Source organism: Ctenopharyngodon idella, chromosome 14 (genome assembly GCF_019924925.1).
Source record: "Ctenopharyngodon idella isolate HZGC_01 chromosome 14, HZGC01, whole genome shotgun sequence".
Taxonomy (NCBI): Eukaryota; Metazoa; Chordata; class Actinopteri; order Cypriniformes; family Xenocyprididae; genus Ctenopharyngodon; species Ctenopharyngodon idella.
Window position 1 is genome coordinate 6,789,571 of NC_067233.1, and position 25,914 is coordinate 6,815,484.

At 36.8% G+C, this 25,914-nt stretch overlaps 3 protein-coding genes and 1 long non-coding RNA gene across 5 annotated transcripts in view; 2 read left to right on the forward strand and 2 right to left on the reverse strand.

Annotated features, from left to right (window-relative positions):
- Positions 1 to 165: 165 nt before the first annotated feature.
- On the forward strand, positions 166 to 10,565 carry LOC127494427 (uncharacterized). The gene is made up of 2 exons (XR_007924867.1): positions 166 to 1,228; positions 10,119 to 10,565. It is a non-coding gene; the product is annotated as an uncharacterized LOC127494427 (long non-coding RNA).
- Positions 2,835 to 4,701, reverse strand: LOC127494425 (leukocyte cell-derived chemotaxin-2). Its single transcript, XM_051860322.1, has 5 exons — positions 4,549 to 4,701; positions 4,116 to 4,148; positions 3,919 to 4,009; positions 3,316 to 3,461; positions 2,835 to 3,129 (listed from the first exon to the last, which is right to left on the reverse strand). The coding sequence occupies exons 1-5, from the start codon at positions 4,586 to 4,588 to the stop codon at positions 2,963 to 2,965; spliced, it is 477 nt and encodes a 158-aa protein (XP_051716282.1). The 5' UTR covers positions 4,589 to 4,701; the 3' UTR covers positions 2,835 to 2,962.
- A 179-nt stretch (positions 10,566 to 10,744) lies between the features above and the next one.
- On the reverse strand, positions 10,745 to 14,214 carry si:ch211-132p1.2 (proteinase-activated receptor 4). The gene is made up of 2 exons (XM_051860320.1): positions 13,579 to 14,214; positions 10,745 to 12,822 (listed from the first exon to the last, which is right to left on the reverse strand). The coding sequence occupies exons 1-2, from the start codon at positions 13,679 to 13,681 to the stop codon at positions 11,807 to 11,809; spliced, it is 1,119 nt and encodes a 372-aa protein (XP_051716280.1). The 5' UTR covers positions 13,682 to 14,214; the 3' UTR covers positions 10,745 to 11,806.
- A 4,842-nt stretch (positions 14,215 to 19,056) lies between these two features.
- The window catches only part of rnf130 (ring finger protein 130), a 47,800-nt gene continuing 40,942 nt past the window's right edge, over positions 19,057 to 25,914 (forward strand). For both annotated transcript variants that reach the window (XM_051918329.1, XM_051918328.1), the window contains exons 1-2: positions 19,057 to 19,225; positions 19,526 to 19,943. In XM_051918329.1, the coding sequence (XP_051774289.1) occupies positions 19,670 to 19,943 (274 nt within the window). In that variant the 5' untranslated portion in view covers positions 19,057 to 19,225; positions 19,526 to 19,669. The remainder of the gene's footprint in view (positions 19,226 to 19,525; positions 19,944 to 25,914) is intronic.

Sequence of the window (25,914 nt, forward strand, 5' to 3'; positions counted from 1 at the left end):
GAAGATGAACGAAGGTCTTACGGGTGTAGAACGACATGAGGGTTAGTAATAAATGACATAATTTTCATTTTTGGGTGAACTAACCCTTTAAAAATTTAAATATCTCAAGAAAGCAATATTATATGATAATATTAGCATAGATTTTATGCACTGAGAGGACTAATACTGTAAAATACAACATAATGTAGAATGTGAATAATGCTGTCAAGCTGCTTAACTGGGCAAATTAAATATTAATACGTGACACTAGTTGGTTCCCGTCTATGTACACTGCTTCCCTCCTGTGGCCAATCCTGTTATCACTAAATCCACAATTTAATTTATACTGAATGTGGGAACATAATATCGGTTATGATGATAAATAAATAAATAAATAAATAAAAACACACATTTACCCATCACTGACTAATTAGAAAGCCATTGTGACCGTTATTTGAAATATGAGGAACATTGGGAGGTTTTCCCAGTACAGATTATTCAGCAGCATATCAGGATAAAGCATGGGAAAATGATAAAAGAAAGCAGGCCAAATTCACTTCACCACTTGATGGTACTGTAATTTAAAATGAGGTCCAATGGCCTACTGTTAAATTCAACAGAAAATACCTGAAATAAATACTCAGTGATTATGTACATGTGTTGCGTATATACTTAACTGAATCACAAGTAATTTATACACTGTCAAAAAAAAGGGTAGCTACGGTTGGGTAGCCTACATTGTGAGCATTTTAGGGTAGGCTACAAATGCTTTGGTTGTACCCTCAATGGGTCATATTTACACCTTAAGGCACTAATATATACCATTTTGGGGAAAATAAGGTAGGCTACATATTTGTTTCTGTCAAAGGGTCCGTGTTTACCATTTAATCAACAAACAAGGTAATCGTGTGACTGAAAGGTTGACAGGGAGTGGGTGGTTCGAGACTGCCAAACCATGCAAGTGCATGAAATTCGTGCACTTGAGCATTATTTCAAGCTAGACAAATGTTTATATACTATTCTTTTTAACCAAGACACAACGTGGGCGAATTTTTTTTTTTTTTCTTTTTAAATATTACACGCAGTCAGTCAGTCTCTCAAATTCAAATGTAGCCCGCGCGAGCAGCACAGACGACGGTTGGACGGCCCGATCGTTTCTCAGATCAGAAACTGACGACGGATCTTCTGCTAAAGATGAGAGAAGCTGGGATATAATTCACCGAAGACGAAGAATTACAGAAATTGAGAGGTATGTAATTCTTGTTAAATCAGTTTATATTTGTATGAAACACCCCGCGATATGTTTTGTGTATTTGGCCAACTTTGTCTTGTCTTGTCCTCCCGCCAAAAATACGTGACTTGGTAATAAAAACATATTGTTTGCCTATTTAAGATTGTTAATGTTATTAGAGCAGAATTGTTTGGGGTTAGCTTATATTTTTAACCTATAGGCCTAACTCTAATTATACTTCCGTCTTAAGCGCCGCTCGACCGTGAGAAGGTACATCTTTACCTTTTTTACCCCTAAATGGTACATATTAGTACCTTAAAGGTACATATTATTACTTTAAAAGTATTCACAAGCCGTTGTACCCCTAAAGGTACACATTTTGCACATTTTTTTCTGACAGTGTATGATGCCATGGGTGGTAAGAAGAAAAATTACATTCAAATATATTTCACTTTATGACTAGATGTGCGTCATTATTTGTCACATTGAGCTATGACATTTTGGCCACATCCTTTTAGATCTGTGCCATATGTGACTATGCATGCAGTTTGACACAGTGACTCAAATAGCAAATGCTGCACACTGTTTCTGCTTCATTGTAAGGGCACTGTTTCACCACGCTCTCAAAGACTATCTCTCTCTCTCTCTGTGGTTTTCTGCACTGACCTGTAAAATAGACCTTAGCTAAATGTGTAATTAAAGGGTTAGCTTAAACAAAAATTCTGAACATTCAAAAATAAAATGTCATAATTTACTCAACCTCATGTCGTTCCAAACCCGTTCCAAAGATTTCCGTTGATCTTCAGAACACAAACGAAGATATTTTTAATTAAATCTGAGAGATTTCTGTCCCTCCTTTGACCATCTATGCGAATAACACTTTGACGCTTCAAAATGTTCATAAAGAGATTGTAAAACTAATCCATATGAATCGAGCGGTTTAGTCCAAATTTTCTGAAGAGACTCAATCACTTTTTATGATTAACAGATTGAATTTAGGCTTTTATTTACATACTTTGATCAGCAAACACAAACAGAAGCTCAACCATAACTGCTTGATGCGCGAGAATGAACCTCATTGGTTCTCGCACATCAATCAAACATGCCTGAGCTTCCATTTACTAAATGATGTGTGAGTTGATGAATCTTATATGTGAATGAAAGTCTAAATTAAATCTGTTCATCATATAAAGAGATCGTGTCTTTTCAGAAAATTTGGACTCAACCACTCAATTCATATGGATTAGTTTTATGATCTTTTTATTAACTTTTTGAAGCGTCAAAGCGGTAGTTGTGTAGACTGTCAATGGAAGGACAGAAATCTATCAGATTTCATCAAAAAGATCTTCATTTGTGTTCCAAAGATGAACGAAAGTCTTACAGGTTTAAAATGACATGAGGGTGAGTAAATTATGAGAGAGTTTTCATTTTTGGGTGAAATAACACTTTAATGGTTGCTACAAAGAGTCAAGAATAGAGGTTACACACAAAAGGACATAAAAATAAAAGCAGGTCAAACTAAACATGAACATTCATTAGAACATTCATTACTGCATTAGTCTCAAAAAAGGATGATTTATATGCTATTAGGCACTATTTACTACATGTAACACTGAGAACATAGTAGTCTTCAGAACTTTATTGTTAGACTGCAAAGTGCTGGGCACCAGCATGAAGAAATAAAGCTGATATAAATGACAGAAGATTCTGAAGTGGTTTGATAGTTGCAGGTGGTCATCAACTCCATCAGCATTAGAAGTACTTTGTGGGATCTGATTTGTCACACATTTGAACGTGAACATGGGAAGTGATGCCAGGATAAACCTTCTGCATTGGGAGCAGACTTCCGATCTTCTGCCCTTTTTTCAGGGTCCCAGAGTAACGGTCTGGCTTAACGTAGAACAGCTTGAAGCAGAGACCTGCCAAGCAGATATAAGATTATTGTAAGGTTATGCTTAAATCTTATTCCACATGTCTATATTATTAGTAGTAGTATTTTATCAAGCAAACACATTATTTTCCACAAACATGATATGACCTATAGTCTCTAAAAGAAACTTTTGCTACATTGCTATTCATGCTTTAGAACATTTAACATTTGGCACCTTCTCCGCTCAAGTTAATGCCATCATTGATAGCATTGTTCTTTATGTATGGTGCAGCTTTGCCATTCAGCTTCACATCAAATGGAGCAAGAACTGTGTCTCCATCAGCACACACAATGTCAAGACCCATATGTTTCCGATTCCCACTGCAGCACAAACAAACATAATAAAAACAGTTAACCCCAAAATTTAATTCCTGTCATGATTTACTCCATGTGACCTCCATTTTGCATGTGGTCAGTCTGCAAAATATCTTCTGTTTTTCTTATGATAGAAAGAAGGTCTACAGGTTGTAAACAACATGAGGGTGAATAAATGATTATGGATTTTATTTATTTTATTTTATTAGTATGGTGTCTATGGTACAGAATTAGCTCTTGTGTTAAGTTGAGTTATTAGGTGTGTCAAATTTGTGTGGAAACACACTCAAAACAATGGAATGATATTATCAATATATCACAGCACACCCTCCAGTACAAATGTGTTTTCTGTTAAATGTGTCATCAGTGACTTCTGGGAAGAGCTATGAGAAGTCAGATAAAACAAATTTTGCTTGAGAAATAGAGCTTTATATACGGACAGTCAGAAGAAAACACAATTTACCGGCTGGCTCCATAGTCTCCACAGCCATACTTTTTATCACATCCTCTTTTACGGTTACTTGGGTTACCTCTGCAGAGGGTGCCAAATTTCACTGTGAAATGAAAAGATTTTTAACTCATCTCTGTTTTACTTTATGTTTCTTGTCTGTCTTTATATTTGTCTTCCTGTTTGTCTTTTTCTTCATTTACATTACATACCTTGGCTAGCATCAACAAGAGAGCTGCAAAGCACTGAAAACGAGACACACATTTGAGACTTTAATTTGCATAATTAATATATTTCAATAATAATTTATATATATATATATATATATATATATATATATATTGGATTGTTTTTGCAAGGTTTACTTTGCACGTTTTTATCCTTTTCAGTGTTTATTAATGACACCACCAAAAAAACATCAGTAAAATTCATCAAATTAAAAAATGTTAACAAAAAAACTCAAAATTTAGATTTAAATGTAGTTAAATGTAATTAAAATAAATGTACATTTTAGAACATAAACATTGTCAAAATTAATTATGCTTCATTTGTGCATAGACTCAATGTTTTCTTATCTTCCTCCTTTACAAGTTTTAGAATAAAATTGCAGGCAGTGATGCATTAAGTTAAATTGTAATTTCTCACCAGCCAAAAGCAGAAAACTGAGAAGGATGTAAAGTCTCATGATGCTATAAGTGTTTGTTTTCAGATGTTTCTTTCTCCGCTGTCGTCCCCAGTCTGTATGGCTAATTTAACTGTGAGACTTTATACTTTGACTGGGGTCATGGGGAAATCCTGATTTCAACAAACATACATGTTGCAAACACAAAGGAATTGCATAACAGCCAAAATAGGGACAACAGACCTAGAGTCCAAATTTTAAATAGAATTTTCTGTTGCAGTGAAAATAAGCCAGTGTAAAACATAAAATGTAAATGAAACTCTCAAAATCACTCTATGACCATTTTAGTTTTTCTCATGGTTAATTATTTTGCTTGGTTTTCAGTTAACTCATATCGTGCAACCACAGTGCAAATATAATGATAAAAATGATAAAAAAAATGATAAAATCTCAAATGCAAAGTATCTCAAAAACTCTAAAAGTGATACTTTGGCTATGCATTAGGAAATTCACCAGTCAAAATCTATTTAATAGGCTTCACCACTAACCTCACCACTCCAATACTAATTTATAAACACATGTAGAACATACTGAGTCTTTATCAATGTTTAAAGGGGTCATGAACTGCCTTTTTTTTTTTTTAAATGTTCAGATGATCTCTGAGGTCCACTTGTAATGTTAGTTAGATTAAGAACATCCTTATTTAAAGATAATAGACCATGTTCTATCCTGTTTTTGACCCTCTCTTTGAAACACTCAGTTTTGATGGGCATGCCACATTCAAGACTTGGAAGTAAATGGCCACTTCTATGACAGGGTGACAGTTTTGCTTATTAAATTAATTTTCAACGTCCCTGCCATTATATGAGAGGAATTGTTTTGAAAACTTCCGATGTTGAGAAATGGCAGCTGATGAAATTCAGCTATGCATGTTTGAGTCTGATATGGAATTAAAAAAGACAATACATAAGGAATAAATATTGTTAGGAAATTAGTCCCGAAGCATGCCTCATCCCAGTCCTCTTAATTAGCAATTGAATGAACAATCACTCAGCGCTGAGGGACATTAAAAAGTCTCATTTTTATTTAGCTGGGTCAGAGATTATATAGAAAGAGTACAAGGGGTGTAGGATAGATTTAACCAATGAGAGCGATAATACATCATATAGCTCATGGTATAGGAATGTGATACATATAGAAAAACAAGTCTAAATACGGTCATCTTCCGGCTAAGTATCCATGCCTTCCTGGGGATCCAAGAAGACCCCTTCCATACTTGTAATACAAAAGGCAGGGACCATTCCCTGTCTACCCATTTGGCCCAGGAGCCTCATATCTTGCAGGGAAGTTGTTCCGGTAAAGAAAACCAGATGTTATAGTATAGACTACAGCTTCAACAGAGGACAAAAGACCCTCTGTCTACCTTACTTCAATGCCAACACTTTTAAACATAAAATCTTTCAAATATTTATATTTATTCCTTATGTATTTGTAAGCTGGTATTGTATTTTAGGACATTATATTATTGTTGAAATGAAGACGCTACAGAAAGGTGTTTATCTCATTACATTGAAACATTTGCCAACTGTGTGTAAGGGTATATGTTTAGTTTCATTGTGTTTTAGTTTGGATTTCCCTGTTCCTGTTTGCCTGAGTTCTCATTCATTATTTGTTGTCATGGTTACTGATTGCTTTGTGCACCTGTTTCTTGTTCAGTTTGTTTTTCCCTTTGTATTTAAGTCCTCTGTTTAGTTCTACTCATTGTCCAGTATTATTTGCTTTGGTAAAGCTGTTGTGTTGGTTTTCTCCTGTGGACTGTTCTCAGTGGCGGCACTAGGCTGGGGCTTGCAGGGGCTATAGCCCCACCAGAAATGTGCTTAGCACCGGCCCAGCCCCCCCAAAGATTTTCTAATGATTTTCCTGTTTTTTACTCTGTGTCACTTTCATTAAAAAAGTCATTAAAAACCTAAAAAATAAAATAAAATAAGGTTTAATAAATGTTGTAAATGTGCCTATCAACAATGGTTTTACTGGGGGAGGAGTCATTTCATGTTCAGCTACGGCTCACGCGTTAGGGGTTGCACGACTACTAATTTCTGCTAGTCGATTTCTTATCAAAACAATACTGGAGTTACTCGACTACTCGTGGTTAATGCTACTGTAAATGAAAAGACATGAAATAGTTCTTATCAATAAATGTTTATTAATTCATAGCCTAATGCAACAATTACATAAGTAAACTCTCAAAACATTATAATTATGACATTACATATTTTAAATTTTCATGTAACGGAGTAAAGCCAAATAAATAGCTGCATGCAACATTTTAATCCTAACATTCATGGTGTATATGCAAACTATATGTGCATGGCTGCATGCATACTGTAATTTAATAATAACTTATAATAATAACTTTAATATTTACCAAGTTTTTAACAGTAATAATGAACGAATAGAATCTTACTTCAGTCGGCTTGAAAGTTTATAGACTAACACAAGTCATCACTGCTATCGTCCTCTCCCCACACGCAGTCTTTGGTCGAGCTCATGGATCGCTGGTTTGCATTTAGAAATACAAGCGCATCGAGAGATCAGTAGTGAGGGAGACGTTCTTGCCTTTCATTTCAGACGCAATGTCCACTTTTAGAGAGTCATATTTGTTTACAGAATTCATCAATGCTCGTTTGCTTTGTGGTGTGCGTCATACTAACATTTGCCTTTGTTGTTGGATGTTTCAATCGTAGGTAGTTGTGCATAGCTGTCGTACTTCTGTTGTATTTTAAAGTAGTCTTACAGAGCTGGCAAATTACGATATTTTTGTCATCCTTGATGAAATACTTCCACACATCTGATGCATGGTGTCTGTTGGTGACATGCGCATTTTGAATTAATTTATGGTTAATGCACGCTCGAGTAGTCGATTGTTTCCGACAGCGCCGACTAGTGGTTGAAGTAGTCGATCTCTCGACTAGTCTGTGCAAGCCGTAGGAATAGCGCCTCGACAACAGCCATCATATTTGAGAGCAATGAAATATGAAGCAAAAACTGCAGACTTTATACACATCTCGGAATAGTTCAGAAGATAACAACAGAGATATTGTCCTCTTCTTTTGTATTGTAATCTGCTATTGGTGAGTAGCTACCCTGATCTTTTGAATATTCACTCACGTTATAAATGTCAAATAATATAGATTTTTCTTGCACTTTTTTCACCCTAGCTAGCCTAGTGGTGATGAAAAAATAAAGAGAAAATGTCGTTTTCCATCTAAACATATAGATTAATGCGTTAAACAGGCGTCTTTGACCGCATCTCATCAGCTTTTTCAGTTTCTCGCACCGCGTTTTAAAGCGCTGTGTCAAGTTCAACTTCTGAAAACACGTTACCCGACACCCTGCGCTCTTTTCCATGTTGTTTGCATTTTTAAAATCACAAGCGTGTTCCTTCATTTAGCTCACTACAGTATACATAGACGTACGTACGCCTATATGTCTGAGACTGTAGTTGACAAGTTTTAATAAACCGTTGTTGAAAGGGCTGATAAGGTAGTAATAAAGGTGTTAAGCAAAATTGATATGCTACTGTGCTTAGTAACTGTGTACACTTTTCAGTGAGACTTGTAAAGGTATAGTTTAAGGTAAAATGGAAAATTTAAAAAGTAAAATGCAATAAATGCAGGGTATTGAAGTTATTAAGTTATTGATGTACATAATTTTTTTTCTTAACACTCCCTTTGAACTGCCCATATTACACACTACCCTGACAGTGCACTCATTTCATTTTATAGACTGTTTTAAATCCCAAAATTACTGATGGTCCTCAAAGGAAATTTATGGATTTTGTAGATCTGGTGCTCATTAAATGTGGATCCTTGTTTACTGTGGGTGAGGTGGAGGAGGAATTTGCCAGTCACTCAATCGTCACACTCACTCCGGACCCAAAGCCCAGCCAGCCGTCTACCACACCCATCACGGACAACCTGCTTAAGCCCACCACAGACCCAGAGCCTGCACCCACCACAGAAACTGCGTCAGAGACAATGCCTGAGCCTAACTTCGTCCCCGATCTCAAGCCCAGTAGGAAGTTTGACCAGATGCAAGAGCCGGCAACACCGTCCTTCCTCTGGGCATTCTCGTGGAGTATGAGGGCATGGATTGGAGCCCCACCTATACCACTACTGCAGAGGGTGAGCTGAGCCTGGTCTCTGCAGAATTATTTGAGGAAGTTGAAGAGGTTATTCCCCAAAACCCCATGTTGCTGCTGTTCCCACCCATCTCCTAGTCTCCTGTGTCTCCACTTATCCCATCCAGCCTCCCTCTGCTGCCTCTTCTACCTAAGACAGCCAGTTCCTCACTGGCTCCCGTTAATTCCTCTGCTCCTTTGTTTACTCCACTCTGCTGATCAGTTCTGCCTCAGGTCTTCGGGTCTCCAGCTCTGCCTTGGCAAATGGATCCCCAGGCTCTGTCTCAGGCCGCTGAGCCTGTGACTCCACATTGGCCCTCAGGACCAATGGTGTCTCTGTGTCTCCTCGGATCCACCTGGGTCTCCAACTCTCCTGGATTGGACATCTGACTCAATCTGGTTCCTTCCACCATTTGTTCTGTCATGGGCCTTCGTCCTGGCTGTGTTTGGGGTCGTCAGCTGTCTCCTCCATCCACCATCTCCTGCCTGGTTCCTCCCTCCATAATCTCCTCCATGATGCCTCCCTCTGTCAGCTCCTCCCAGTGTCCCTTCCTCCTCTGTTGGACTTTGTTTATTGCTACAGTGCGAGGATGCACCTTCCGGGAGGGGGGTGTAATGTAAAGGTTATGTTTAGTTTCATTGTGTTTTAGTTTTTTTTTAGGTTTCCCTGTTCCTGTTTGGGTTAGCAACTTTTGAAAAGTTGATAAAGTCCTCAAATAAATTTTAAAAGTAGCTAAATTTGTTGCTAGTTACAGAAAAAACTGTTGCCCCGGTAGTCTGAAAAGCTGCTAAATTGGCATCACTGCATCTCTCGCATTTACTACTACATGACATCATGCTGAGACAAAATCCAAAACAAGTAATTTTGAAAACTTACAGGATATTTTTTTTGTACAATTACCATACGTCAAAATTTAATTTCTCAATTCATGAGCCATTTAAAGTAAATATAAACCCTTGACAGCATGCTTCTGGGGAATTTGCCAGTGTGTACCAATGAGTATTTGCTAAAAGCAAATGAAGTCTGTCCATGTGTTATTCTTAAATCAATATATAGTAGTCAACACTTGAAGTGGATCAAAACTTTTCATCAAAGTTGTCCTTCTTCTTAGGACAACTTTGATGAACTTTTTTGATCAACTTCTTCTGTTGTCTACTGTAAAATAACAACACTTCTAAACCACTGAATGTGGGAAATCAAGTGAACAAAATATACTTTTATTAGGAGTTTGTGGAGCATGTCTAAAGGCTGTAATGTATCATTAAAGAAGCTAATGTAGAAGTCGAACGATGTGCGGTTAAATTATTGCAGTCTGATTGCAAATAAACCACAGCACAGAATCGGTTCAACTGTCAGTTTTGTTATATCCAGATAGTTCAGTTCATGTTTCTCCTTTTCTGTTTCTGTGACAGGAGAAACCAGAATGCAGCAGAAAGACGATTCAAACACAAAGGGAGAAGGAAGAATGAAATCAAAGGACCGTTTGTTGTTGAGTCAATCTAGGACACAGTAACTGTGGTTTTATAAACCAGACATACACACTTATCTGTGTCTTTATGTATATAATGATGTACACTCGTGCATTTGCTTCTGCCAGTCTATATCTATACCATAAGTATAGGTTTACACTTTCAGAGAGGTAGACATTTTTTAGAAGCATATATAGTAACATTTCTTACTCAAACCCAGAAGTTCATGCTTTATTCTGCAATCTGCATTATATGCCTATAGCCCACATCAAGTAAAGACCCTTTATCTGCCTTTATGTTTACATGATTTGTAATAAAAAAAGACAGTTTCTTTTCATACAGTTGCGCTCCAACACTATCCAATAAAAATAAATATGTTTGATCATTGTATAGGCTACTCAAATACTGTAATATAATATTTATAATGTGTGATATAGTTTTTCAATTAATTCTCAGTCATATCAAGGTGTTTAAATGTCTCCACTGGAGATCAGTATTGTCCACTAAACGGAGTACTGAATGTAAGTTCAGAAGGAGCATGTCAATAACATTAAGGCTACACAGTCATGTAATATTTGGTCATTAGTACATTTAATGTAATTTTAATGTTGACATATGAAGGTAATTGAAGAGAGGAATACTTTCTTCAAAGAAAAACATTTCACAAGAATACAATTGTCAGGCTTTGTATTACAAAACAATGCTGTTCAAATATACATTTAAATATACATTTTGGTTGTCATATTCATAGTAAATGTCATGATTAAAAAAAACGAAACAATCAGCAGTTCTTGACAAAAGAGCTAGATATGGTTGCAGATGTGACTTGTGGTTCTGTACTTCCTATTTACAGCTATTCACATACACAAAGAAACTATTGTGTGACATGCGTGCTTCTATTGCAGAAAACAGGCTCATAAAAAGCATTTGCTATTCAATGGTTTATACTATATGGCACAATTGTACGGTAACATGTCCACTATACTGTATAATTCATTCATTTACCTTCCACTGTTTGAATCCATTAAATGTATTCAGTTTTTAGTTCACAGCTTAAAAAGTTAGTTATATATTCCACATTTAATTTATTTTAATAGACACATCCTTTATTACTTAAATATATAATATAATATAATATAATTTCCAATATGAAAAATTCTAAAATTCTACCCTAATTTTGGTGAATCTTTCAAGCAATAGTTCACACTGCCCCCTAGTTTTGTTGGGTCACTGCTTTAAGACAGTGTGACTGATTTTTCCAACATTATTAATCCAACAGGCCATGAAGACTGCTGAGTTGTCTTGGGTACAAACAGCATTTGCAAATTTTAGATGCAAACATGAAGTGTGCCTTCATGCAAGAAACTCAAAATGTTTTGAAATATATCTATTTGTCTCCTGTATCATTATAATGACTAAAGGAAATAAGGAGGAAATGGAATTAATATCTCCTCATTCTAGTTTTTCCTGTTCAAAGTAATCTTAAGCTATATTCATGGATAGGCAGACTGACAGATGGATGGACAGAAAGACAGACGCTCTATATATTAGTCATTCAACACACCCTAGAATTTTTGAGTTATATAAACTAGTATCTTCTGATTTCCATAACTGTTATGCTAATCTCACGATCAAGCTGTTTCTACATTTACAGATCCTTCAGTCCTGCTCATCTTTGATAGTAAGGTCATTTTTGTCTTAGATTCAGAGGAGGACCCCGAATCAGACCCAGAACACCTGAGAGCCTCCCATAACCTCTTTCTGAAATCCTTAGACACAAAATAAAAGATGAAAGGATCAATGCAGCTGTTGAAGGTGCTGAGAGACAAAGTGATCAGGTACGGAGCATAAAGGTGATTATTAGCAAAGTCCGATTTAGAGTAATGCAACAGCATGAGAATGTTGCTAGGCAATAAGCAAGCAATAAAAACCATCAACATCAGCACAGTCACTCTAACTGCATGGGCAAAACGCTGGCCTTCAGCCATAAGGGTGCGTAACACTGCAGAATAGCAGAACAGCACAACCAGTAGTGGGACCAGGAAACAGAGGGAGAAGAGAGTAGCAAAGTACGGCAGGGAGTACTTTTCTTGCTGTTCTGGAGGCAGTGCATCATGGCAGGTTGTTATTGCAAGGTTTTTTATCTCATAAGACTGTTTTGAGGCTAACAAAGGCACAGCAGCAGCTACAACTACTATCCAAACCAAAACACTCATACAGACTGAGTTCTTGTTACTACGAAGTGTCTTGGCACCAAAAGGGTGAACAAGAGCTACATAGCGATCCACAGCGATCAATGCCAGACACACTACTGAGCCGTACATGTTTCCATAGAAGAGCGCCATTACAATTCGACAGAATGGTTCTCCAAATGTCCAGTTGTTGCCTAGGAAGTGGTAGACGATACGAAAGGGGAGCACCAGCAGTAGCAGAAGATCACAGATGGTGAGGTTGATCAGCAGAATGGTGGAAGGGAGCTTTTTGGTTCGCAAGACCAGCACCCATAGGGCTAATGTGTTTGTGGGAAGCCCGATGAAAAAGGCGAAGAGGCAGAGAAGAGGAACCACTAGTTCAGTCATGTAGCTCTGGAACTGCTCCTTATGCTCATCTGGTAGGGTCTCATTGATCACAGGGAAGCTCCTCCCCTCTGAGGGACAGAATAACCAAAAAGACTTACTCATTTGATCACAATGTAGGTCCACCCAGAAATCAATCACAAAATGTCGACTTTCATATGCCAACTGTTTTGGCTTTTTATGTCATTATTTTACTATGTCATTATTATAATTTTTATGTCAATTTGGAGTTGAAATTATTATAAAATGTCAAAGTTGACTTTTATGCCATAATTGTCTCATAATTTTGTCATTTTATCTCTTAATTATGACTTAGTATCTCATTTTTATGTCATAATTATGATTTTTTTATGAGGTAAAATGAGCTTCCATAGGACATGAGGGTTAGTAAATGATGACATTATATTTTGAGTGAACTGTTCCCTCAAGTTTTATTAATTATTTAATCTAATCTAGTTACTCTACTGTAGCCTACTTGCAGTAGTAATGCAGGAATGTGATAAAATCGAGATGTGTTAGATTGAATCTCATGTCTGTACATGTTGCACCACACATTACACCCACCCTTTTTTTTTTTTTTTTTCTTCTTTTTTTAAATATGCTGTGTTGACCTAAATTATCTTTTAACTACATTATGTGAAAATCATGACAAATGTTCAGTAATAATGACACTTATTGTAGTATTTAGTTTACTGTACATAATCTTTTCTGTTATCCTATATTTTTGACAGAAAGGTCACACACCACACCACACACAAGTCACAGACACTCAAAACACCTTGCTGATGTTAATCTTAAAGTTAATAATATAATGAGAAAATACTTACTGGGAGTTATGTTGGAGCTTTTCTCCCCTACAGATGATGAGACATGAAGAACAATGAGAAGGATTTGAAGAAAAAGCAATCGAGAAATAAAAACAAATGTCATGGTGCTGAAAAACTTCGATCTCCGATCTCTTTACCGTTTATCCTCTCTCTCTCTCTCTCTCTCTCTCTCTCTCTCTCTCTCTTTCACACTCTGTCTAGCTGTTGAAAGAAAATTGTTTTAATAGTTTTGCTGTCATGGGGGATTTCTCACCCCGCCTCCTCGAATTTAGACCAATCAAAGAGTTTCTCGGTCCCGGTCGTTCCTCTCTCAGTTTCTGAGGTTAAACAGATGTGAGCTGCTGTTTACACGTTTCCCTCCTGCTTCAATTTATGGAATTGAAGCAGAGGGATATAGGCTAATATAGTGCACTGTGTGTGTGTGTGTGTGTGTGTGTGTGTGTATACAGTCATACCAAAAATTATTCAGACATTTTTGATATATTTTTACTAGTGGGTGCAGGACACTATAGTTCATTTATGTAAGTGAGGATAGCAAAATAAAGTAAACTGTGACATATTATACCCCCAAAATTCTTCATACAGTGGACTACCAGTTAAATTGATAAAAATCTGGAGCCAAAAATTATTCAGACACTTTGACCTGAACATGTTTTGCTTAAGTGTTATCTGACATAATAAAGATATTTTTTTCTGACACAGTTTAACTCTGAGATCTTGTCATATTTTATTACCATTTTTTAAACTATAGTGAATAAACTGTATTAATGAATAAAATGTTTTAGGTGTCTGAATAAATTTTGGTTTGACTGTATATATACACGGTACGGTACAGACATCACGGTTCGGTTCATGCAGTTAGACGACGAATACAGTCAGTCACAGGAGATCCACACTCCAGTCCAGAAGGGGGCGCGCGCGGTAATGCTTTTTAGCCTAATCACTTTAAACCAGCATTAACCACCAATAATCGCAATAAGCTCTGTGTTTTGTTACTTTCGATAAGAAACAAAGTGCCATCTTTCGAATTCTGGCCATTTTATCATGAAATTCAAACAATAAATGCCGTTTTGACGACGACAGATCACTGTATAGGCGCCTCAGTTCAAACGGCAGAGCGGAGCGCGAGTGAACGCGATCATCCCTTCCTCTTCACTACTACAGAATGAACATGAAGGTATGTTAAAAGATACAGTACAACTTACTGAAACGTATCATATCTCGTGTAATCGCGGAAAGATATCAGTAAAACCGTTTGTAAACAATATGTCACATAGTATTACATTTAACATTACCTCAGAAAAGCCATTCATTGTCAACAGCTTGTTAGTTCGCTAGAGAAATGAACTGTTTCGCTAAATATATGCACTATATTAGCCTATATATTAATTATATTTTACTTAACCTGTTAGTTAATGTAAGGCCTAAATAAATCCGTCATGAAAACAAGTTATGACAGCCACTGAGTCTGTGTAAATGATTATATTTCAACAACGAATTGGAAAAAACAGAAGTTAATGCAAAAACTGCCTTGTGTGTAATTTACATGTTTACAATACATACATTTTTATTGTTATTTGAGTGTTGATGATTATATCTAAAAATAAATAGCAACTGAATTTAATAATTTGGGCTATGTTATTAATTGTAACCTTTATTATAGTAATGTGCAAGTAAGGGCTCCCTAATAGTTTACAGCATTAGCAGAGATTTTTTTATCCATAAGAAAGAATTTTAATTATTATTGAATACATTTAAAGACACAGACACAGTTTGTTCAGGTAAAACATTGTTTAATAAAAAAGAAAAAAAAATTGTTTTCTCACCCTGCTGTACCGAACCCGTACCGAACCGTGACTTCAAAGCCGAGGTACGTACCGAAACGTCATTTTTTGTGTACCTTTACACCCCAAATATATATATATACACACACACACAAACAGTAAAAACATTCTGAAATGTATTTATACCCATGACTGCACTTCTGTAAACAGGAAGAGATTGGTCTAGGAGGAAATGAAAGATGCTATATTGCATGGACTTTTTTAGTTCCTTTAAAAAAATAAATAAAAGAGAGAGAGAGAGAGAGAGAGAGAGAGAGAGAGAGAAGGAAAATAATAACACTTTGTTCCATTAAAACATTTAAGGTTTTTTTTTTATTTTTTTTATAATAACTGCCATTAATAACAATAACAAAGGTTATTATTAAGCAAGAAGATAATTTGTTTTTTTGAATGATTTGAAAGATTTGTATTTACTATCACTACATTTGAAGTATTAGTTTTTGTCTTTTTTTATCACAAAAAAACACAATAATAACAGCAATTTGTTATAATTGTTATAATTTGTTCACATGTAGGCCTATGCATGAAACCATCAATGCCAATAAAGAACCTTCATTTTTGTGTAGATGTACGCAGTGAGCGCTAGAGGGCGCAATGGTTGCACTCTTGACCTGGAAAATTAACATCATTATTGTTGAGACGTTATTTTACAATAATAATAATACACAGAACAGTTGCTCGGTTCGAGTTCGATTCCACCCTCTCCCACCATGTCTCTTTACACATTAGGCTCATTTGAGATCTTGAGATGTTGAACCATGTTTCAAAACCAAAATCTTGTGAAACTTAAGAAATATTAAAATAATTGCATTTCTGATGCATATGAATGACAGTTGGACAAAACACTAAATGTATTCTTTTTTCCCCTTACAATAACTCACATGCCTTGTTTACTCTTATGCACCTTTTAGTTTCAGTCTTCCATCATATCGATCATGTCTGAGCATGTCATGTATCATGTCTGTATATACACTACATCAGCTGTGTTCACTATCAGTCTTACAGCAATCCTGCATTGTTCCCAAGTTGGAATAATAATGCAAAAAATAAAAGAAAAATAGAGGGAGTAAACTATTTTTTATTTAAGAAGAGGAATGCATATATAGAAAAATGTACTGGGATCATGAATAAAAATGCGAAGCTGAAGCTGAAAAAAACATGAAACTTCATTTTTCATAATCTTGAGTCATTCATCATTCATTCACTATAGTATATCTGATGAAATTACACTGAATAAAGTTTGTTTTTATAATTTCTTGTAATGGATTATGGCCTCCACTAGAGCCAGAGATATGATGGGTATTTATATTCAATGTGGTCCAGCTAAAATCTGATCTCTACAATTGTAGGATACACAAGAAATTGTGTGCATATATATATATATATAGATATGTATACATAGATAGATAGATAGATAGATATGGTGGGCAGTTAAAGGTAATTGTTTAAAGGTCAACATATGGACAATAGGGTGGAAATAATATTCTATGATGGATCCATGGATCTCCTGCTGTTTGTCAAGATTGAATAAGGATTTGTTTGTTATATTATGCAAAAGAAAATAAAAAAGAAAAGAAAAGACCACCATAAACTGTAGTTGGATCTGTTGTCCAGTGCACCTTCATACCATCTGGCTATACAGATGCAGCCAGCTGTGCCACATGTTCTGCAGGGAACCATAAATATGATTTCACTCATTTAATCACAAACCATTTCCAGTGAGTACATATTTTACTTAGTCAAATGAAACAATGTACAAGCCTGCAAACAATAAAGTAACATCATTGAATATATAATGCAAAACAATTAGTTACTCACGTAACATTTTTCAATAAGGATTAATTTATTAACATTACTGAACTACATTAGTTACAATAACCAAGATTGATAAATGCTGTAGAAGTATTGCTCACTGTTAGTTCAAGAAATTTCAACATTTACTAATAGATTTTTGTTGTACAAGTTGTATCTGTTAATGCACTTTGAACTAACATAAACAATAAATAATTGCATTTATATTTATATTAACATTGACAAAGATGAATAAATCCTGAAAAAAATATATTGCTCATTGTTGGTTTATGTTAAAGCATGCATTAAAGGTGCAATATGTAAAGTTTTCTGTCCGCTAGAGGTCGCTAGAGGCTTATTCAAAACAAAGGGTAGCTTGATGACGCCAGGTTTGAGCACGGAATCTTGGGACATGTGGTCTTCACCTCACAGCCAGTGGAAAAGAATTGGAATAGGACTTGGGAAGAAATCATGTTCATGGATGCGATTATTAACATTACTGTAGTATGAAGCAGAGCAGGGCAGAGTGCCGTGGGAGCTGAACGAGGCCACTGGAGCGATTGCGTAACACACGCCTCACGAGCAGCTGAACTTTTATTATACCACAGTTGCCGGCGCACTTCCGATTTTCCGGTCATGAGTATGATGTACACAGCTCTGTTTATCATATTAGATACATTTGAGTATTGAAAATGTTATAACGTTACTCTGTGCGTTCACTCGATGGCTGCTGTGAGACTCTTGTTGCACACTGCAGTAAGCTAGATCGATTTTTGAATATCATATTAAATGCTGGATGGCTTGTGTTGATAAATGGCATGCAATTAATTTTAAAACGTATTGTATGATGGAGAAAATGCTGTATTACTGTTACTAAAAATAAAGCTGCATCTGATTATGCTATGTTAGCTACTTGACAAAATAGTGTTTTTCTCTGAGGCATGGTAAAGCATGATACTCGCAAAAAATCAAGAAGATTAGATTTAAACAATAAGACTAAACGTGCTGAGCTATATAACAGTAATTCGTTTTCTGTCTATAAATATATCAAAACAGTTGTTCTATTAAAACAAGTAAATATTAAAGTGTCTTTGGTGTTTCCATGGTTTCTACAAAATAAAACCGGAAACCGAGGGTAACGCGGTTATGACGCAATTGACAGGCGACTCCTCACACGTCCCGGAGCCTTGGTTAAAATTGCAATTTTCTCAAGGTTTACAAATAGTTGCAAATATTTAGAATATTGTAAGAACTCAAGTGAACAAAATATATAACACTGACACTTTTTGGATATTTTACCGCAAATTTCTTACAAATTGCACCTTTAATGTTAACAAATGAGACCATTGTAAAGTGTTACCGTTACTTATTTGAAATTGTGCTCTGGGTTTTCACAAGTGTAGCCACTGAGATGTTTATGCATTGTCATGTCAATTTATGTACAAGAGAATGATTAATCTTTACAGAACAATAACCATACCTTTATATATTGCTACCAAATATGGAAGTTGTCTCTGTATTATGACATCATCAGTATTGTATTATGCTTTGCATTCATGCTTACATACATAAACGTTGACGTTACATGACGTTCTGGTCAATTACACGAGCAATGTAAAAAAAAATATATATATATATATATTTTATAAAGTACAAAACATAAAATAGGCCTACATAAACAACTCTTTGTAAACTCTAGAATCTTCAAATTCAAAAGAATACGGCCTCGAATGCTGCCACTGGTATTAAATGAGTGATTAAGGCCCAGCATACGCATTTTGAGATGATGGTGATGTGGCCCCGTCCTTTTCTCCACTGATCTGATCTCACCGTGCGAGAGACGCGCTGTTTCGCGCATGCGCATATGCGTACGACTCAGTGTTGGCAAGAAGGAAAAAAGCAGAACAGCAACACATTGGTCTGCCTATGGCCGAACGAGCCACGGCTCTTTGAAATATCACAACAAAGAGAGAGTTTAACTGTAAATAATACAAGTGGAAGCGACCGAGCAGGTAAGAAATCTCGTCATAACCCTTTTTAATAAATGAAAATCTCAGCGCGTGAGAAAAGGTGTTTTTGTTGCATAGCAGCTGGTTGCACGAACAAAGCAGTCCTGACACCAGAAGAGACACATTTGTTGCCCTTTAACAGTCGTTAAAAGCCAGTGTACTAGTTATAGGGCCTGTAGACAAGCCTAATTAACGGCCTTTAATAAACGCAAACTGGCTTTATTATACAGACTCGAGCCTCTAATGAAATCCACGCGTTTTGTTGTACCGTCGACTAATCTATCTACCATTTCTTTCTGTTAGGGGAAGCCACGCATGGCTCACCATATGCACGTTGTGGCTTGAGAGGAGGACAGTATGTTTACATGAGGGCTCTTGAAACAGAGCGCTGACCGTTGAAAGATTCGCAGAGTCGGGTTGCGTTGATCGGTGAAGACATTGCCGAAGATGCTGAAGAGATTGGCCGCGCCGGCGTCATGCAGCAGCTGCCTTCTCGCCTTCCTCCTTGCCTTCGTCTCGCCCAGGTGTACTCTGTCTATCGGTGCCGACAAAACTATGGTGAACAAGGAGGATTATTATAGCGCCACAGTCAACGCCACCGTTTTGGACCATAAAGGCAATCCTCAACAGATGGTGACGAAGAATGACGGGCGGTACGGGCAGAATTCTCCCAAAACAGAGGCAAAGGGGATTGTGATCGCACCTGCTGCTGTTAATGGAGGTAAGTGTGTATGTGCATTGATATTTTAAACGGGTGTTCAAAAATATTTGACCAGAACAGATGCTCTAGCTAAGGTTATCAATAACTGTCTTGTAATAACCCTGTGTTAGGGGAAAAAGCATCTTAAAGCAGTCTAAGATGGTTTGATATTTTACACAGGTGTTCAAAAATATTTCACCAGAACAGATGCTCTACAGCTCTTCTGCTCTTTAAATCAGGGTCAGGATGGTTTGCTGGTTTAAGTTGGTTTCTGGGTAGACTGGTTTTCAGTTGCTTTAGCTGGATGGCCAACTGGAGTCCCAGCCTGTAGGCTTTAAGAAATAAAAATAAAAATAATTATAATGTGGTCTTAAACCAGCTTGGGCCACTAAAATACCATCTAATCTTATATTAGCTAGAAATCTTCACTTTATCCATAACTTTTATGGGTGTTTATTTGTCTCCAGAAATATACTGTTTTGTCTCCACAGAGAACCTAATACGTTTTATGGTTTTCTTTATTGTGTCACCTTTTCAATAATGTTAAAATCCATTATGCTTTATGTAAGATAACTATTTTGGAAGTAAAAAATGTGGGCTTGCAGATCAGAAACTTACTGTGATATTTGACATCTTCACATGCTTGTCATGTTATTTCCTCTATACTGTGCACAACAGAGGAAAAAACTGATGTTGAATATTTAGTACTTATAGTAATGTATATGTAATATATATTCTATACTTGATTGAGATAAGTAGCTGAAAGGGCAACTATGTAGCAGCATAGTACTGTGTGAGACCTTGTGGATATTCAGGTGCCTTGCTTTGGCTGATTCTCTTGCAATGATGACTCCGTAAACAGAACTGTACACGCTTCGTATGATATACTTGCATAACCTCCCCTGAAGAGGCCCTGCACCGCTCTGTGCTCTGTGCTCTGAAAATTCAGTGACGTTGGGGATAAGGGACACAAGTGTGGCTTGCTTTGTTTGCTATAACAGTAATACCATCCCTTGCCCTCCTCTGCACTAAATTAGCAGCTCTTGCGTCTCAGAGCATATGTTAGGTGGCCTGCTTGACGCCAGCCGGTGTTGCTCAATTGTTTTGTGTTTAATCACAGTATCATGCATGTTCTTGAAGCCCCAAAGTTGCTTTTTGCAGTGCCTATCGTTAAATTGTCTTTATTAATCTCCCATTTTTTTTTCAGCTGACATATTTAGGTAAATTCATCTCCATTGCACTTGTTATTCGAAATTTTGCTGAATCATTTAGTTTTTGTTAGATCCTCCTGTATGTATTGAATGGCTTGAGGGAAGTGCAGTATTTATAATCATTCTTAGGTTGTCTGGTGTCGTCTTCCAGTGTTCGGATGTATCTCTCCTCTCTCTCTCTCTAACCCAGTTGTTCTTTTATACTCTGCTTGTTCAGGTTACAGGATGCTCAGAAATCACCAGAAATCCTTGAGACTGAGATTCTCTGTAAATCAATTATTAATCAATATTTATAGCACCATTAGAATGCTTAGTGAGGTGCAGGGCACTTTGACTTGGTTTAGTGCCATTGTGGTAAGATTAAAGATGATGAATATGTCAGTGCCAACCATTGCAGTCAAGGGATCTTTACTGCTGATCATCACATATTTTGAGTTCTTTTTTCAAGCCTTGTTTTTGATGACTAAGTCGTGTGTCCATCCCTCATTGTACCAATTTTCAGCTTACATGCTGTTCTAGTTAAGCTAGTGTGTTGAATTGACCCGAGGCAGTTGTCTGACCTGCTGGTCATTATGCCAGTGAACCCAGAGGAGGTCATTAATCCTGATCCAGTCAGGAGCTGGAAAAGGGACACCAGGCTCTATATTTCATAGGAAATATGTTCTCAAGGACATTAGCACATCCATTCCCCTGTTTGCAGTGAGGCAAGAAAGACAATAGCTAAAGGAGACATTCTATCATTTAAGAGTAAGTTTGCACAGTAAATCCAAAGCTAAACTTCCACAAGCTATTCTGCTTCTTTTATTGCCATCTCAATTGGATCTGAGGCAAGGTAATGATTCTTAGTAGAAAATTTTGTATAAAGAGAGCAGAGTACTGACATACTGTAAAGCAGTAACACCCACTTCCTCTGTTACTCTAATCACTTTCGGGCCAGGATTAGGGATGCTAATGATTAATCAACGATCCTTAATTGTCGATGATAATTTAATCGATAAAACTTATCAATGGTCGATTAAACAAGGTCATCACAGTGCGTAGTTTTGAGGTGTGTGTGCAGCTCATGCGCAAAACGTGCAGCAGACACATGAGGAAAAATGAAGTGAGTGCGCTGTAGATACGTATTCTAAATGTATTCATGTCTTCAAGCCATGCAATGGATTAGGTAGGCTAGCCGCTTATTTCTAAACATCAAGGCAACGGTCCAAAAAACCCTCCAACTACTTGCATGTGTAAACACCACAATAAAAGTACATAGAATAAACAAGTAATAAGATCCTGGTTGATGAGTGATGATCTTCCAGTGCTGTTTCATCTGTTTGCTCCAATTCTATGGCGCTTGGTAAATCAAGACATTGCTATCTGAGTGATCAAATCAATCCAAGTGCGCTCTAGCTGTAAAACAGTGACTGACTGTGACACGATCGGATCCCGAAAGTCCTATAGCTTTAGCCAAGCAGCATGTCATGTCACTCCGTGATCTACGCATTGTCTTATGTTGTGTTTGGGCTTGTTTGAGACCACCTGCTCCAAGTAAAGATATGTAATCTACTATGGTTTACAAATATTTTGCAAAGTTACAAATAAAAACGTGGTGCAAAAGCATCACGTGTATACTATTTACGCTTGCATCGGCAGTGATTTTTCATACAAATACTTGGTACAGTTTAGTCTTGGTGCGCATTCGGGTTCGATTGACGTCAGAGTTTGATTCGTTTGGATGATGTAAACGCCATCTTCCTAACTAGGGTGCGCACCCGCGAACCATACCCGAGTCCATTTAAAAAGGATGGTCTGGGGTACGGTTCATGTGAACTCTGGTACGGTTCGCTGCTGATATGAACGCAATCATACTAAATCGCGGAAGAGAACCGCTATTAATGACGTATGATTTGATAAAATTTCACTCACTTTCCCGAATCGAACTCTGGTTCAGACCAGGCAACCATACCAAGTGTGAAACCACCCTAACTGAAACAAATATGCTTGTTGTATTCTGCTAGTTGAGACCTTTTCAACTATATATGACCCAAGTCTATGTTATTAAGATTTTACACATCATGTTGTTTTGTAAAGCAAAAAAGCAGTAATTTTTTCACACTATGAAAATAGAGCACTTCTAATATGTCAGCAAAATTAAAAGCACTTAAGTGATGGTCATATTCCCTATATTCACTGTAAAGCCAAGCTTCTAAGCTTAAACAACAGATTTTGTGTAGGTTAAGCAAGTGGTTGTTAAGAAACGTGATAACTTATTAGCGCCCCTTCTTTGGATTTATGAGGTTAAGGTTTACAATTAATCTACCTAGTCAGGAAGCACTCTCTCTTCGAGGATGTCTGCATTTGTGATTTCACTATAGCATAATCATTCCTGAGTGGCTCAGTACTGCAGATCAGCTGACCAAGAATATTCTCTCAAAGGAAGGGATGTTTGGGATGTTACTGCTCTCAGCTGCATACATTTAAAAAAGGAAGGGGGGTGGGTATGAGTTTAAAGCTATTATTATTATTATTTTTTTTTTGATACATAGTCTTTTGGAGTGACGGCAATGTTAAATAACACTAATTAAATTGATCATGATTCTCTACTCTTTGCACTATGATAATACTAATAGTGTGGATACATGTCAGAAAATAGTTTAAAATTATCTGTTTAACACTGAAAAATGCTATAACTGACATTAAATTTGTATGTATTTGTGCAAAGAGTCCCAAATCAATAGCTAAGCATTTGCGAGAAGATGTCTCAGTGCTGTTGTTGCAGCATAAACTGTTATTGCAGTTATCATGGCAAACATATAACTCCGGTGAGCTCTTCAAATGGGTCTGACAGTCTAATGCAGTGACGTTTTAAATGAGGCTTAAAGTGTGCCTGTCTGTGCACATGCACTGTCTGACTGCCACCACTCATGTTACATCAAGCATACTCCAATTTATATTTGTACCTTTTTTTTTTTTTTAAGTAATTTTTAATTTTATTTGCATTTTCCTTTTCTTTTCAGTCACATCTTGTAATGAGTTAAACAGAATGACCATAACTACTCTTGAAAATGTGCACATCATAGTGTGTACCGACCGTGATACCAAATTGGTACTGAAATTTTAAAAATGTGACGCGTTGAGCGGATTTATAAACGCCTCTGATTGGCCTTTGTGTCCATGCGCTCATCAGATATGTCTGTGATTGGCTACAATGATCAACGGTTCAAAAACATTTGAAAGCAGGCATCTATCAGCGCACTTTTTTTCAAATTTAAGTACCGACTTGGTATCGTGGTCGGTACTTTTCACAATTCTAGCATCATGCAAGTTTAATATTTATAGCTCTAAATACAAACTGCTATAAATGTGATTGTTGCAATTTGTACATGCATGCTGCAATTAAAAACAATACTAGCCCTAAATTTAAGAATGATTAGCAGGTTGAAGACAAATATTTGTCCATCCCTATTAACTATCATTATACTTATAAGCCATACAAGAACAGGCTGTTTAAAGCAGCTACTGAACCTTAACAAGTGTCAGATCAGTCACCATTAACATTTGAGCTCCAGCACTAAACAGAACATAAGACTGTGCTGTATATTTGCCTTTGAAAAACTACTAAGTCACTATACGCCTCAGTGAGCCTGTCTCACACAGAAAAAAAACAAGCAGCACATTGCTTCCTGTTTGACTGCTTCAAGATTATATTTCCTCAGGAGACCTCAATGTATTCGTCTGACCTCTGTTTATCTCTCCTCCTGCTTCTCAGATAGCTTACCAGTGGCTCATCAGTCTAAACAAGGTTGTGAGCACAAAAAGATTCTCTTGTTTTCAGGTCATCCTATAGAAAGAGAGAAAAGGAGAAAGTGAAACAGACAGAAGGTATGCAGGGTCTTGTGACTCACCATTTTCTTTTTCACTCAGTTCTCCCTGTTTCCCCACCAGCTGCTGCCATCATTAGGGTTCTGGCAAAACAACAAACCACACTTAGCTAATGGGTAGTGAGACAGAAAATCACCTGCCAATATGCAGAGGTAACTTAGGCGTCCAATAAAAGCCAGTCCAGCAAAGCCCCCAATCAGACATGAACCATCAAGCCAAAGAGATAGCAGCCTCAAACAAGACTGTGGCCTGTGGGAGGTGATGAATATTTGTGGTGATAAGCATCCTGTAGCATGATTCCCAGTGCATAGCGATTTATGATGCTTGAACAAGCCCAAATGGTAGTAAAAGACCCTGACATCAGGGCTAATTAGGTTCACTCCAGGTCCTGAACAAAGACAAGTTGGCCTATGGGCAACAAACTCAATGGTCCATCTTTATTAAGTAGGCTAATTGATTAAATTGAATTAATTTAAATAGTTAGCTAGTGATATAACCTTGAGCAGACATTTTCTGTACTTGTTTCATTCTGATATGGTTTTTATTTTTCCTTTTTCATTTCTTGTTGAAGGGCTGCAATAGGAGAAAGTGGCTTGAGTGGTATTCCATACAGATTATACTGTACAGTAAGTCACGCATATTGGATATTAATAAAAAAATATTAATGCTGCAGTTTCCTTTCGAATGGGAACTCGCACTGCATGGGAACGCCTCCATAGCGTCTTGTCAGACACAGTGTCTCGTTCCCCTTCTCAGGGAACCATGGTTACATTTGTAACCTGAGATGTTTTCATACAATTATAAGATTTGATTTAAGTATTCCACCATGTGTTGTTAAAACATTTTAATTTCTTCCCCGCTTCCTCAAAGCCAAGCGTAAGTACATGAAAAAATGTCAAAAATATTTTGAATAT